At 35.1% G+C, this 15,966-nt stretch overlaps 1 protein-coding gene across 3 annotated transcripts in view; it reads right to left on the reverse strand.

Moving 5' to 3' along the window:
• Window positions 1-15,966, reverse strand: part of LOC137616297 (uncharacterized) — a 308,280-nt gene that overhangs the window by 95,638 nt on the left and 196,676 nt on the right. For all 3 annotated transcript variants that reach the window (XM_068345942.1, XM_068345941.1, XM_068345940.1), the window contains one exon: window positions 11,135-12,047. In XM_068345942.1, coding sequence (XP_068202043.1) covers window positions 11,135-12,047 — 913 coding nt within the window. The remainder of the gene's footprint in view (window positions 1-11,134; window positions 12,048-15,966) is intronic.

A 15,966-nucleotide genomic window follows, 5' to 3' on the forward strand; every position in this document is an offset into this window, starting at 1 on the left:
TTAAGATATAGAATTATCAACAGATTTATCAACCTTGTACTTGAGACAACCAATAAAAATTTTTATCAACAAATAGGGAGAACTAAGGGGTATAAAGACTTGAAAGTAGCTCTCTTGGAGGAGGATAAAGCAGCATCAGTAATTAACCTTAGGCAAACTCATTAGGGTATTTTTAGCAATGAGGTAAAGTATGGTTTAAGAGGAAGATATTTCATCACATTCAGGATCTTCTGTATTTTCTTCATCTGTGAATTGGGCATTATTTACTGGCTTTCCCGTTTATTTATAACTGGTACTCGAGCTGCTATGCGTGTGTTAATAAATTTTTGCACTGGAAGTGTTAACCCTTACATTTACCCCGCTAAAGTTAACCCAAAATGAGCTAGTGACCGAGCTTCCAAGCAAACGAAATACACTGCCATGCAAAACATGATGCAAATGATCAACTTTGGCTATAACTTTAGCAGCAAAATCAAGAGCTAAGGAAATCATACAATACACCACACCATCCACATATGAAACAGTGTAGTCAACCTTAGTTATCATATATAAAGAATAAATATGCTATATATATACAATATAAACAAAACTGTATATGAACAATCTAGTAGGCAACATAAAATTAGGATATACAAGGTTGCTTAGGAGCACTTACTTTAGCAAGTAGAGGGATATTAGGATCAAGGCTATCAACTCTGGTTTGTCTCAAAATCTACGGTAGTTTTATAACAGAGAGACTAGGATTGCAGAAATGAAAGCGTTTAGCAACAGAAAGGTCTAAACTAAATGAAGAATTCTAGGTTCTGTGAGAAGATCTATAAAGCGCAGTGAACATTCAGAACCCTTACTGACTCGCACACTATCAATAAACTCAGCTTGGGAAGTTACATCACGGTTAGCAACCGGGCAGGTAAGATAAGAATTATCACTTTTAAGAGAAGACTCTCTGGCCTCCAGAAATTTACAAAGGAAGTCAATAGAAATTTTGAAGCTCATCACTATTAAAACTTGGCTAGTTGAATAATGTATAAAAGAATGATGCCAGAGTGTCATTAACATCAACATCCTTGCAATAAATAACTAACTCAGTCTTCTCTGCATTTACCTCTGAAATAAAGCAAGTTTCATTTGTTTATTGAACTTGAAAAATGCTTTTCTATGAAAAAAAAAAAAGTGAGGCATTTGCACTCCTAATGACAGTTATTTAAATTACAGTATTATTCCTCTATGGTAATAGCTAACAAATTGAAAGGAAGACATCTTAAACTAAAACATATCACACTCTACAGCCTGAAGAACAGATAATTTGGCAAACTAATGCAACAGATAGACTAAAATAACAAAGAGCCCCTGGCACATCACTTCTTGCCATTAACTGCTAGTGTGTCCCATTACTTTATTAAAGGCATTATCTATTCAAAGAAAAGATGGGATTTTTTTTTTCATTTTCAGGGTAAATGTCGATAAACCAAGCTTCTTGGAAAGAAGCTATATGAGCATCAAGGGAGGTTCATAAAAAATACTTTAGTTCACCATGTGAAATCAAAACAGAAGACAAACAATTTTGATCTCATTAATCATAATTTAATAAAAAATAAATAAAAATGAATAACCTGTCATTCAAACAAACCATGTATTCTGGTACAACATATGGTATATCAGTCCTATCTTTAATTAGTGTAATGTTTACTGACCTGGCACAGCTTGAGAGAGGAACACCCAGAGGTAGAGGTTCCAGGTGAGCAGTTTCCACCACCAGAGTAATCATGGTACACGTGTGGCCAAGGACACACAAGCACACACAGGCAGGAGCAAGCAAACGAGATAAAGTACTAGGTGAGTGCACTATGTCATGGGGCACTAATGGATTGTCACATATTCTTAACTCTTGGATTATACCATAAAAACCACTATTAAAACTGTAATTAAAATTACTGTTTCTTTATAGACGACTAAAAACAAGATCATATAAATACCTATGAGCTAAAAATTAACTCAAGAAATACAATATACCAGTAGTTTTTTGCAACATATAATAGAACTACACGCAAGAAGAGCAACTATCAATAAATTATTTGTAATTTAAAATAAAAAAAAAGTTTTACACAACATAAACCAACTCGAGGGAACATGTCCAATGTAGAGCGTAACACCATAGAAACCTGGCTAAAATTTACCCAAGTGAAGTATTTCAATTACCATCTATAAACTTTATATTTGTTAAACATTTTTCATGACCACAATTTTTTGTTCTAACTAAACAATGTGTAGTAACTTACATTATAATGCAACAAATGTGGATATTTTCAATGCTTTGTCTTCTATAAACATGAGAAATACTGCTTCATTCTTTTTTAATGCAACCTAGCTACAAAAAGTTTTCAATTTATCTTCCACTTTTATGCATAGACTCTCCTGTAGCTGATGTTATTTAACTCTATTCCATATCCACCACCACTATAATATGATACATTTCTTTTAATGGTGTTTCCATTATTCTCGATTCATATATTTTTACTCAGCATGTTTTGTCGTACTGGTATAGTTAGTGTGGTGACAAAGAAAAAGTGGCTGTAACATTCACAGTTTTAGCTGTAGGCTACTATAAGAAAATCCATAATAAAGGTCTTTACACAATTTAAAACTACAATTTTTGGTATGCAATCACCATTTATCAATACAAAATGCAAATTGATGCCTATCTCTCATACAAAAGTATGACTAACAAAAGATGTTTAACAAGTGAGGTACAGACCTGAAAATTTTCATCCCCAAATTCAGTGTAAAGCCTTGGTTCATCATAATTATTGTGTATACTTTGTTAATCTATATAATTCATAGCTTTGGGGGTCGAATGCTTGAACATTTTCGGTTTAATTAAATAGAAGAAGTTTTGCCACTCACATTCTAAATGAGTCTATAATCATAATGGTTGGTTGCCACAAAGATTTTGTACCCTTTATTTCTTGTGTTTCTTTTGATATAATCTCTCCCCCTACAGGATACTTCACCTTGATATTGAAATGGCAATTTTACCTTTCCTGATAAATAGCTACCTACTATGATTGACAAAACAGGGATGAAATTCCAAAATTATATTTGATTAAATCTAACTTCAACTATCCTGTGTCAACAGGGAACTTTTAACTTAATGATAATGGTAGCTTAAAGTTTCACTACTTCAAGAATAGCTAGTTTCTAAGATACTGTAATGTATCAACCTCTCACTACAAACAAAAAATTCTAGTCCCAAGTTCCTGTGGTGTTACCTTTTTTGAAGTCACAATGAGCCAACTGCTCAATTCTATTGCATTGTGCTTTGTATTTTAGATAGATATATAAATATAACAGACAGCTGCAATTCCTGGATGACCAACAAAATCACAATTTAAGAGAATTTTAATATCTAAATGTAATGAGCTGCTACTCAATTATTATACTGTATACATAATATTGGGGAATTGTTCACATCAGCCTAAAAGTGGTTTTATGGTATAACCTTCAGTGTGTGATCTTTATATTGGGAATTTTAACATGCTTCTTGTGAATTATATAATACAGGAAATCTGACAGTTTTAAACACTAAACTTATATTCAAAAGTACATAGCCAGTAATTAGCAAAATTGCCATCACCATCTTCAACTCCTAGATATATAAATATCAAATTTTTATTTATATTGTAACTTAGTATACCTATAAAATTATGCATGCTTTAATGTATTTCCAGATATCCTTATGATAAAAAAGAATTTTGATAATATTCATTTCTATAGTCACCTGATGTTCATATCGCTTCTCTCTTGAAGCCAGGCTTATATTAACGTTTAACCAAAGACTAAAAATTTCCTATTTCTGTCCTTCCTATAGGCTTAGGCCTCTAATAAGTATCTGTACGATATAGAGGTTAATGGCAATAGATGTACGTGCTTTGTCTTTCAGTCTTCAAGTCGAAACTAATTGCTTATCCTCTTGAAATCACTGGTTTTTAGGAATGCGGGTGGTCATGCATATGAACGTCAGGTGAGTACTGTATAGAAATAACAAATTTCAATATCAAAATTCTAGTTTATTTCTATGACCTTTCCCTGATGTTCATACTACTGACTTCCACACTTTGCAGGTGGAGCAGTGAACGACAGTGACAGGAAATTCTCTATGACCTTTCCCTGATGTTCATACTACTGACTTCCACACTTTGCAGGTGGGGCAGTGAACGACAGTGACAGGAAATTCTCTATGACCTTTCCCTGATGTTCATACTACTGACTTCCACACTTTGCAGGTGGGGCAGTGAACGACAGTGACAGGAAATTCTCTATGACCTTTCCCTGATGTTCATACTACTGACTTCCACACTTTGCAGGTGGGGCAGTGAACGACAGTGACAGGAAATTCTCTATGACCTTTCCCTGATGTTCATACTACTGACTTCCACACTTTGCAGGTGGGGCAGTGAAGGACAGTGACAGGAAATTCTAAGTAATAAAATACTGTAATAAATTTATCTAGCACCTTACATCTGAATGATCTGGACTCATGAGAAAGTTGTTTTATTGTCACCAAACACACTCAACCCATGGACTAAATCCTCATAGCTATCTTCGAGTGGTACTGTACTATCTATGACGTACCTTACGTCTGGCTGTTGATGCTACTTTGGCAAATGACGAGATGTGCATTCGGGATTTTTGGAAGAGCTAAAATATTTACCAGGTAGTAGTAGACATCAGTGCTTTTGCTTTTTGGAATGAAGTAAACCAAACAGCAATTAATTATCAATAGAATAAATTGTTCCCTCAATTCGTTCACTATTTTAATGGTTTTGATGCGTAGTAAAGGCCGTATTGAAGAATTTGGTATCTGAGTATGGAACTTGAATTAGAGTTGGAAGATGATGATCGGGGTTCATTCACAAGCAACCACTGGCTAACAATGAATTGGAATTAGAGGAACAACAGAAAATTTAATTAAATTTCCCTTATCTAGAATCGCCAAACATTAAAGCTAAAAGAAATGCAGCGGGGGTTTTATTATTCATCATAGAGTCCTTAAATATTTGCATACTAGGATCCTTCTTCCGAGCATTTTGCAAAAATTACTTATGTTGCTGAAGATTTGTTCCTTCCATATAGGACAATTTTTGACAAAAGAAGCAAGAGCACTATTCAATAACCTTTAGATCAGTTCTTTGTAAAAGTTGAAAAACAGAAAGTTATGAAGTCATCACCTGATCTCAGGTTTTACATAAAATATAACCAGTGTAACAACTACATCTTCACCAACAACCCCCTTATCATCATCGTCCTCCAATAACTAATTCACCACTTCCAACTCCACCTTCTTTTGTGTGATCACTGTTAATGTGTTAGCGTAAGAGTTTACTGTACTGTAACAGTGTGTTTCCTCTCTCTCTTTTTCAGTACATGTATAGGGAATGTATAAAAGTGACTTTACAGTGAAAATCCGACATAATTCGGGTATTTTGGAACTAATTAATGAAGACGGGAAGGGTATTACTATCAAAACTGGGCAGGGTATTACTATTAATGCTGGGTTCAAGGGAATAACTACAGTACTGTAGATCGGAATCAATAATAAGTTTGAGCAAGTGATTTGTTTTATATATTCCAAGAACACTTTTGAGAGACAAAAGGCTTCAACACTAATTAGAAAGAAATAGTAGCCTTTCTTTGCACTTAAGGCACTATATCAATTCCATTTGGAAAAATCTATGAAAACTGTGGGGTATAAGTCATCTAGGAGATAGTCTCTGGTGTCTTTGAAGAATAAAAAGAATCAGAACTTGCCTTAAGCAACTTATTAGGATACCTTTTTGAAATAAGTTTCCTTAACAACTGATACGGATATACCTTCTCAGAGTTGAGCTCTTCCTCTGTATGACCTTTACCTTCAACCTGATGAATTCTCATAAACATTATACAAAGGCCTCCCCCTTTGTTTACTTCAAATGGGAGTCTTTGTGCTTGCGGTAGGAAAGGGACCTGTTTCAGCAATTGTGGTACTAATACCTACATTCACAAGGTTAGGGAAAATTCAATACGCACTAGCGACAGTGCCTACACTAAGCAGATGCACACTACCTTTTAAATCATGATGCAACCAATCAGCTTTCGCTGAAACTTTAGATAGAATATTCATTTAACAAAAGTACATTCTGTTCCACATGATCAATATATGAATAATGCAGTTGCTAACAAGCTCTTACTTTAAGGAGCATAGGGATATTAGAATCCAGTGGTCGTAAAGAGCATACCGGATCACTGATGTGAGAGGGTTTTGCAGTGGACAAGCCTAAAATAATTCACAAGTACGAGGTATGAAGAGGCAATCAACCCTCACATGAACTGTGGACCATCAGAATCATTACTGACTGGTACACTATAACCATTGGGCAAAGATTGATGAATTAAGATAATGTTCAATATTGGGCAGGTTAGGCAAAAATCTGTCTTTGACCTGAAAACTCACTGACCTGAGATTTAACAAATGAAGCTGCAGATGACAAGAGCTTCTGAAGCTAATTAGTTTAAAATTCTGAGTTATTTAATAACTGCAGTAGTCTTATCATCATTAACCCCACTACAATCAACAAGCCTATTCTTCTATGGATGTCCTCCTACACTGAACATTATGTTCCTCTTACGTTTGGAAATCTCAATCTGGTCAGTCATTATCTAAACACACCTCTTCATAACAAGAACAGAAAGGCCTTCATATTGTCCCTACCACAATTCATTAAGAGAATGAGGATCATAATCACCCAGAAAAAACTACCTTGAAGGGTTTACACAAGATTAAGTAGCAAATCCAGGAGAAAACATCCTTTAATATGGCTAATTCTAAAATATTACAACATAGCCAGGAGGTGGTTAACGAAGCGTCGACCTATCAAGCACACAGGCAATGAGAAAACTGAAAGACAAAGTCATGGTTATTGCCATTAACCTCTAGATTATCTCAATGCCGTACTAGAGAACCAAGCCCCTTGAAAGTAAAGAATTTTTCATTTTAGGGCAGACGTCAATATAAGCCCGGTTTCAAGAGAGAAGCCATATGACCATCAAGGGAGATTCATAGAAATATCATCTAATACACTATACTGTACTATGTTCCAAAACTATGCTAGATGTTTTACTTAACACAGAAAGTTCCTATAGTGCTACAATATCAAGCATCACAGCTTTCAAATTTTTACACTAATGAAGCAACAAAACTAGAATCTAGTCCTTGGTAGACTATAACATACTCAAACGAATCAGTGATGCCAAAGCATATCAAAGGCTATTTCAAATTATAATAATCCATGCTCATGATCTATTTAACTAAATGTGATAAACTTAATAGCAACTAAGCACATACATCAAATTCAAGGCAATAGAACTAATCTATATGGAAAATTATATACTGTATGGTAGAGTATCTTAAAAATATTAATATTACAATTTGCAGTTACCAAGAATAGTTTGAAAATCTTATCGTAGGACACTAGATTTCCGCATAGGTATTTCTGTAAGTTTGGCCCACTTCTAATATGGCTAGCTAATACAGAAGCACAGTTCAATTATCACCAATTATAAGATCACACTTTTATAACAATTAAGAATATGCTACCTAGCACAGTCAGGCAGGTCTAAAGGAACACTGTATACAATATTATGATGAAATTAAAAGAGTTATAAAGATCATTAATGCACAGGTTGCTGAAAAATAAGATATTTAGAAAGCTTATGCCATCTTAATGTTAGATCAAACCTGAACAAAAAAAAAAAATTCTAATGGAAATAATCAGACTATACTATGGGATATCTGTGTTATGCAGTACGTAAATACCATACAAATTCTATGTTAAAAAAATTCAAGCATCACTCACTATTTTATAAATTAAAAAAAAAAATCATTTCTAGCATTATGATTATCTATAACCATACTAAAACTATTTCATCAATTATATTTAATGAGAAAAAAAATTACTTCTGTAAAAATGATTTAAGGTTGAAGATTTTTCAATTCTATGATATCAATAGTACTGTACTTATAACCACTTCATGAAAAGAAATTACTTAAATCTAAGCGTAATTCTAAAAACTTGTATAGAATAATTTCCTGTAGTGCAAGTCACAAGGTAACCAAAGCTGTCAAATTGGAGATGTTAAGTATACCATACTACATTGTAAAGACAAGTCTTTTCTTATAGCATAACTATTTCATTGACAGAATATTTCCATATGCAATTTCAGTCTGCTCTAAACCCTGACTTTTTTCCGGCCAAAACTTTATACTGAAACAAATGTCTAAAAGCCTACCAAATGTGAAAAAAGCATTAGACCATATGGAAGAAACTTGATACCATCTTCTTCAGTCAATCATATAAAGTACTGTAAGGATGCTTTAGCAAAATACAAGGGTTAAATTAACACAGTAAGTTCATTCCTACTAACAGCATCTAGTTTGCCATAAAAATGCCCAGATGAACTACTTTACAATCCCTCTCTCTTACACAAATGATAAAAACAGTCTAAAATCAAGCAATTTCCAGAACTTTGTCACCAAGCAAAATTAAGATTACGGGTATTAGCAACATTAAGGGGTGTGACTCGGCCCTATTAAAACAATGTTATTTGGCAGTTACTTCAATCTCCTACTCTTTTGTTTCTTGAACAATGTTTTTCATTTAAAATCCATTTGAAAGATAATTTCATGCAGTAAAATTTGTACATTGAAAATTTTCTGTTTTTATTTTCATTTTATATGTACTATTTTTGTCCCTATTTTTCATATAGAAGTTTCTCATTGCCTAGAAAAGTGAACATACAGATTGTAGGCTATAAAATTCATCTTTTCGCGTTTGAATCACAAAAATCGATCAATATTAGAAAAGTAGTAGCAATTTTTCTCCAAAAATTTCATGATTTGAGAAAGAGGGCTTCAAAGTTTCCTGGAGAGATTTGTTAAATATACTTTAGCAAGCATAAGTATGGGCTTTTAGCAGTAATTTTCTTCACCAAATGACCACACAAGTAAGACATTGCTAGCATAATATTTTCTTGTCTATGTATTTCCTTGGCTAATTTTTCACTTTTAGCATATCTAGTTATTGTATCTTGACACTTTACACCTCTTTCATCATGACCATGACATAAAAATTGTAAATATCCAAAATAGCAGCCAAAGAATAATGATGAATATAACTTAAGAGACATGAAGCAAATATTCATTTACGATACCAACGAAAAAATAAAACATACTGTACTGCATTCTCTTTCTTAGGAATTATGGAAAATGGTGGTGTTACTGTACTGTACATAGGATACTAACATAAAATCTTCCACTCAAATTCTTTAAATCCGTAAATAAATATGTACCCTGGTCAAAAAAAAAAGAGTTGTGTATAAAACTGGATGAAATAGCATAACCCTATAGAAAGGATACTTTAGCAAAAAACCATTTTTAAATCAAGAAAACTATTTCAAACAAGAAATAAAGACGTTCTCGTAGCCAAATATGCAATTATCTGAATTTTCCAAATTACAAACAGAGGTTGTGAGTCACGCCTCTTAATCTATGGTATTTTTAAAAAAAATATAAAGATGATATCAACCGTAACATCACATATTAAACTACAAATTCAGAGATGGTAGGCTTGTTGAATATGTTTCAGTTTCTGGATCAAACTAACAAAGATTTACTGTCCTGGATTAAGAACTAAATTTTTAAAGATGGTGGTAAACAAGATACCAGTTATCCGCTACAGTACTTCCTCTTCCTAAATAAGCCTAATATATTTTACTGATGACAAAAGACGTTAATTATAGATAAATTCAGATAATGTGGAATAGGAATATAAGATTTTAAATTCTGTTTATAAAATATACTTTAGGATTGCTGTACATCATAAAATTCATCTGCTCATCTGTACCGGTCATACCGGAGTAATTGATGAACATCAAATGAACTAGTTTAATTATTAATTGCATGAGTATGATATTTTACTCTGAAATTCTTATTCTAATTTCATCATAGGCTATACAACATCTGAAGTGTAGCAGGGCCATTAATTGAAACTAACAAAATGTACAAACAAAACAACTAAGCTAGCAGCTCATGCTAATTATCTTGAAATGGTGTAATAATACTGCACTGCAATATAGAACAAAGTGAAGACAAAGGATTCCAAGAGATGGAATAGTTCTATCAACTACTTATCAACTTAAATAAAAAATACAACTTTATTAACACTGTTACTTACAGCGCAGTATTATCTACTTACAACAACAACACTATTACAAATAACCACCACACTATCTTCAAAATACTTTACATAATTTGATCCTAAAACTCTCTCTAAATACTATACCAAAAACGTTAGCTTGAGACTTACCCCCACGTAGTTAAAACTCATATCCATCACGTTGTATCATTAATATTTCACTCTATAGTGTTTAAAACATTTCCTTGAGAATATAAATAATAAATGATTGAAATATGTTTACCATCATAACTGTTTTAAGTCATTAGGACTTTGCTGAGAACAAATAGCAATTAAGCTATAGTCCTATTTGCCAGGGGTTTAAGTATAATTATTAATATTATAGACTTTATTACATTAAGTACCAGTTGCCTACAAATCTAATATGCATATATCAGCACTTATCACAACATGCACGTCCTCTAATTATGCCATGATCATTTACCTACAGCATGCAATCCCATGCAATCAGTGTCATAAAAAATGAAATTGTCATACTGTCATTCCTTAAAAAAAGGGACAAAAAATGTTCAAGTAACTGCTACATGGTGATGTTTGGCTAAAAGAAAATGATTGATAGAAAGCAGAAGACATAACTGAAAATACAGAAAATAAAAAGAAAATATATCAACACATGATGACTTATTATTTCAGTGGAACAAAAAATCAATAACTTTGAAGTTTCAGAAATTTAAAAACTCCTCCAAAGAATTGAACAAAACAAAATTTACAAAATTAAAAAAATAAATGAAATAGGTTTTCTGAATACTGCATAATGCTCAAAACTGAATATATACAAATATACTATGCTGTACACACATCTGGAAGTCATCATGCCCATTAGCAGGCTTCCCAAAACCACTTACCAGCTGGCCGTGAAGCATTCCAACCGCCTGGTGGAGGAGCTGGAAATGGTGTTGGACCACCTGGAGGTGGAGGAAAACCTGGAGGGGGTGGCGGTCCTCTAACTCCAGGTGGTAAAGGAGGGCCACCCATTCCAGGAAATGGAGGTGGAGGTGGCATACCCATTCCAGGAAATGGGGGAGGTGGGGGTGGTCCACCCATTCCAGGCATTGGAGGGGGTGGGGGTGGCCCACCCATTCCGGGCATTGGAGGGGGTGGGGGTGGCCCACCCATTCCAGGCATTGGAGGAGGGGGAGGTGGCCCTCCCATTCCTGGCATTGGAGGAGGTGGGGGTGGCCCACCCATTCCCGGCATTGGAGGCGGGGGAGGTGGCCCACCCATTCCTGGCATTGGAGGAGGTGGGGGTGGCCCAGTCATTCCAGGCATAGGAGGAGGAGGTGGTGGCCCAAACATTCCAGGCATAGGAGGAGGTGGAGGTGGCCCAACCATTCCAGGCATAGGAGGAGGAGGAGGTGGGGGTGGCCCAAACATTCCAGGCATAGGAGGAGGAGGAGGAGGAGGTGGTGGGCCACTCATTCCAGGCATAGGAGGAGGAGGTGGGGGAGGCACTTGTCCACCTGCTAACTGATGCATGCCAGGAGGGGTAGAAGGATAGGCAGGAGCAAGAGGTGCACTTGAGTTCGGAAGAGGAGGTGCTGGAGGTGCTCCCATACCAATCATTCCAGGGGTTTGTGGTGGTGAAGGACCAACAGTCATGCTAGGGGTTGACGAGGGAGGGGTAACAGCCACACCTGGTCCTGATGGGGGTGGGGGTGGAGGAGGTGGGGGTTCTGATTTGGGACTGCTAGGGGATGGGAGTTTCTTCTTAGGAGAAGTAGGAGACTCAAAATCAGCCTTTGTTTTTGCTGTTAATTCCTGAAAAGATAAAAGTTTTCTTAAGATTGAGAAAAAATATGCTGTAAACATATTAATATGATTAGAATAAAACAATTGACCTGCTAAACAAATGTCACAAGATTTAGTTATAATATACCATAGTTTATTAAAGCAAACCTTGGATGAAAATAAACTAATGGTTGGACCACAGAAATCAAAAGTGATATTAATATAAAAATTGTAAATCTTACATTCTAAAATATATTACTAAAGGTTAGTTGAATACTACTGTATATAGCCTTATGTAGACTGGACTGCTTTATTATCCTGATAATTTGTTATGATTAAAAATAATTAACAACTTTTGTCTAAAGTTAAAATTTACTTCTCTACAACTTTTCTCATCAAAAATATTGAACTAATATTTCAAGCTTTCCCCAGACAACAGAAGCATCAAGGAGAAGGAGCACATCTGAATTCAAACTGTATTTTCAAACACGATAATTCAGAGACTGAATGTGCAGTTGTTACATACTAAATCGTGTGTGTGGCCGTCTTACCAGCAGCACAACACCCGCACTGACAAAGGTTTTGCAGTACAGTATATACAGTTTTCATATAGCTCTCTCTCTCTGAATCCAAACATAAAAACACTTTAATTTCAACAGTTCTTATACTTTTTCCTATATACTGTATATTCATACAAACTAGGGCCTACGGAAGTTAGTGTAGCGATGAACCAAAAAGAAAAGTTAATAAAATTAAGATCATTGTAAAATCAATAGAGTGGTAAGCTAGTGTCTGATCTATGTACAGTATTCAAGGCAGTCCATCTGGACAAGGTGTCCATCACCATATTGAGTAAGCTTGACAAATAATCTGAAGAGAGCAACAGATCCTTCTACCAAAGGAACTTTATACTGTAATTGGAAGGATTAATACATTCAGAATTCTTGAGTGAGATCTCCTTTGCCAGAGGCAACTTACTGCTCTCTGGTTGCTAATGAAGATCTTTAATATCAGAGTTCCCTCTTTGACAGAGCTGTTTTAAATCAACATCAGGAATACTGCCGTTAGTTCCAACAGACTTATGTGAAATGATACAAACTGAGGCAACTATTTCCTGAATATATAGGTCTCCTATGAATGATCTCCCCAACCCAAATTGGACACATCTGTGCAAAAGTAAAAATGGATATCAAAGAGACCAATAGGAGCAAGTAACTGGGGATGACTTTCCCAGGGCCTCTTTCAACCTGTCCTCTCATAAAAATTGAGATCTTTCAAACTTCTAGGTCAACCAGTTCTTGTTTACCCAAGAACTGGGTCAACATTTGAAGCAAACTCAAGAAAGCCTAACAACCTTTCCAACTGCCATTTGGAGGAAACACGACTCCAAAAGAAATCTTTGACCACGCCTAACCTCAACTTAGAGGACTTTGCTGCAAAGACCTAACCAATTGAATACCTTCTCTCGAATTCTCATTCAAGGTGCAATTACACTTATACAATTATGAATACACCTTGACTGAAAAGACGAAAGTGCATGGTTATAAAAGACCAAATGCAGTACAGTATAGCACAGCATACTGCTATGTTACAGTGGAGAGTAAGTTGAGACTGATACAGTACTGTACTGTTATTTAAGTGAATTTTCAAACCCTTGCTTAATAAAGGCTATTAGTCTTTTCATTTTTGTTATATAATGACAAATTCTTTCCTGTATTTTCTAATACACTATGGAAACTATTATGTTCATCTTTTCACTCAAGACTGAAATACAAATTTTTCTACTTATATAAGGAAATCTCATTAAGGGTGCACCAATTATTCAAAGTTCTTCAGCATTCAATGGTGCATATTTTACCTAATCCCCAAGAATGGTAATGTCTGACTGCAATAACAATGTCAATTAACTACTACAACTCTTAATGCATTTTATCTTGAAAAGATATCTGCTACAGTATTTATAAACAAAAATATAAATGGCCCATATTATTTGAACATATGCTGGTGTGAAAATTGGCACTTCAGCTGATGAATTAGTATGTCAGTTGGTTCATGCATGGGATGGCCTACACTAAATCAACCTGAAATAGCCAGACTACTACAATATCACCTGGAAATGAATGTCCCTATACTACAATCCCGAAGGCAGAAGAGTTCATTGATAATATAAGACCAAAGCTTAAGCCTTGAAAGAAGACAAAAGTTTTATGTTGCTTGCACCTATTCTGGCCTCTTTCATCTTGTAAGTCCTCCTCTCAAAGAAATATAACCACTAGAAATACGAACTAAATTTAGTTAACTGAGAATTAGTGTTTGCTGAAAGCACAAAGTTCAATTAAATGACATTATACAAATGGTAAAAATTTTTCCTGAAATTATATAAAAATAGCAGAATTAGCAAAACAGCTGTATAAGATATAAAGATGGTTGATCAAAAATATAGGTACTGTATAATTATTAATAGAACTAACTCATGTAAACTAAATGTTAGGTAATCTCAGAGACAGGAACCAGAAAGATAGCCACCTGTTACCTGCTTCAGTGTATATACAGTATCACACTTTTCCCTTACAAATGTAAAAAATAAATTAAATTATTTTAGAGAATTGAAGAATAAATAATGAACACTGTAGGTAGTAAGTTGGCCAAGGCACCAGCCACTTGTTGAGATACTACCGCTAGTGTTATTGGGTCCTTGACTGGCCAGACGGTACTACATTGGATCCCTCTTTCTCTCGTTAAGGCTCACTTTTCCTTTGTCTATACATACACCGAATAGTTTGGCCTATTCTTTCCATAGTCTCCTCTGCCCTCATACACCTGAAAACACTGAGGTTACCAAACAATTTTCCTTCACTCAAGCAGTTAACTACTGCCCCAATTGTTAAGTGGCTACTCTTCTCTTGGTAAGGATAGAGGAGACTCTTTAGCTATGGTAAGTAGCTCTTCATCTTGGATAGTGCAACAGCCTCTGCACCATGGTCTTCCCCTATCTTGGGACAGAGTTCTCTTGTCTGAGAGTACACTCGGGCAGACTATAGTATTCTATCTGTTTTCTCTTCCTCTTGTTTTCTTTAAAATGGTGTGTTGGACAGGCTTAATAGAAGAGACTTGGAAGCCTGGTGGTTTATCAAGAGCTTGTCTTTACCTTTATCTGTTTCTTTATTTTCCTCATAAGTATTAATTTTCAAAACCATCTTTACTGTCCTTCCATCAGTTGAAGTGGCTATTCTGGAGGGCACTTAGCCTTCCATGGTGCGTCGGCTCCGCCATCTTGACCAATTTTATCCGACTTTTTATCACTACTCTATGGGTTGTACCAATTGCTTTATATATATTTCAGTAAATATTGTTATTGGTACCATTATTCTTAAGTTAGTCTCAAGTATGATGAATCCTTTTTATTTCTTTTCATTCTTATCCTCTCTGAAGACATAGAGCAACATCTGGGACCAGTGCATCCTAGACTTTACCAGTGGTGTCTACTGTATTGCAATATTTGTGGTCTGCATGCCAATTCTGTAATCAAGACATTACAGTTGTATTCAGACAGTATGATATTTTATGCTCAGAAACTTTGGTTTCTCAAAAGAAGCACTTAACTGAGCTCCTTATTACTGGTTTTAAGAAGACAATAATTTTGAAATGGGATGCCATTCCTAAGGCAAGGGAAATGGGGGGGGGGGTATATTAGAACTGAGTACCCTGCTACATGTAATTCCAGTCACAAATGTGGATGTCAATAGATTCAGATAATAAAAGTTTGTGGCAGGCATAACAACTTCTATTTGTGTTCGATCTACCTGAATCCAGACAGGGATTGCTCTATCTTTGATTGTCTTTTTACAATTATGGCAAAGATACAAGATGATAGAAAGGTCTCTTTTGTTCTTGTTGGCGATTTCAATGCTTACCAAAGGGAGTGCTTAAATTCTGTTTCTCCTAATGA

The sequence above is a fragment of the Palaemon carinicauda genome, chromosome 22 (genome assembly GCF_036898095.1).
Source record: "Palaemon carinicauda isolate YSFRI2023 chromosome 22, ASM3689809v2, whole genome shotgun sequence".
NCBI lineage: Eukaryota > Metazoa > Arthropoda > Malacostraca > Decapoda > Palaemonidae > Palaemon > Palaemon carinicauda.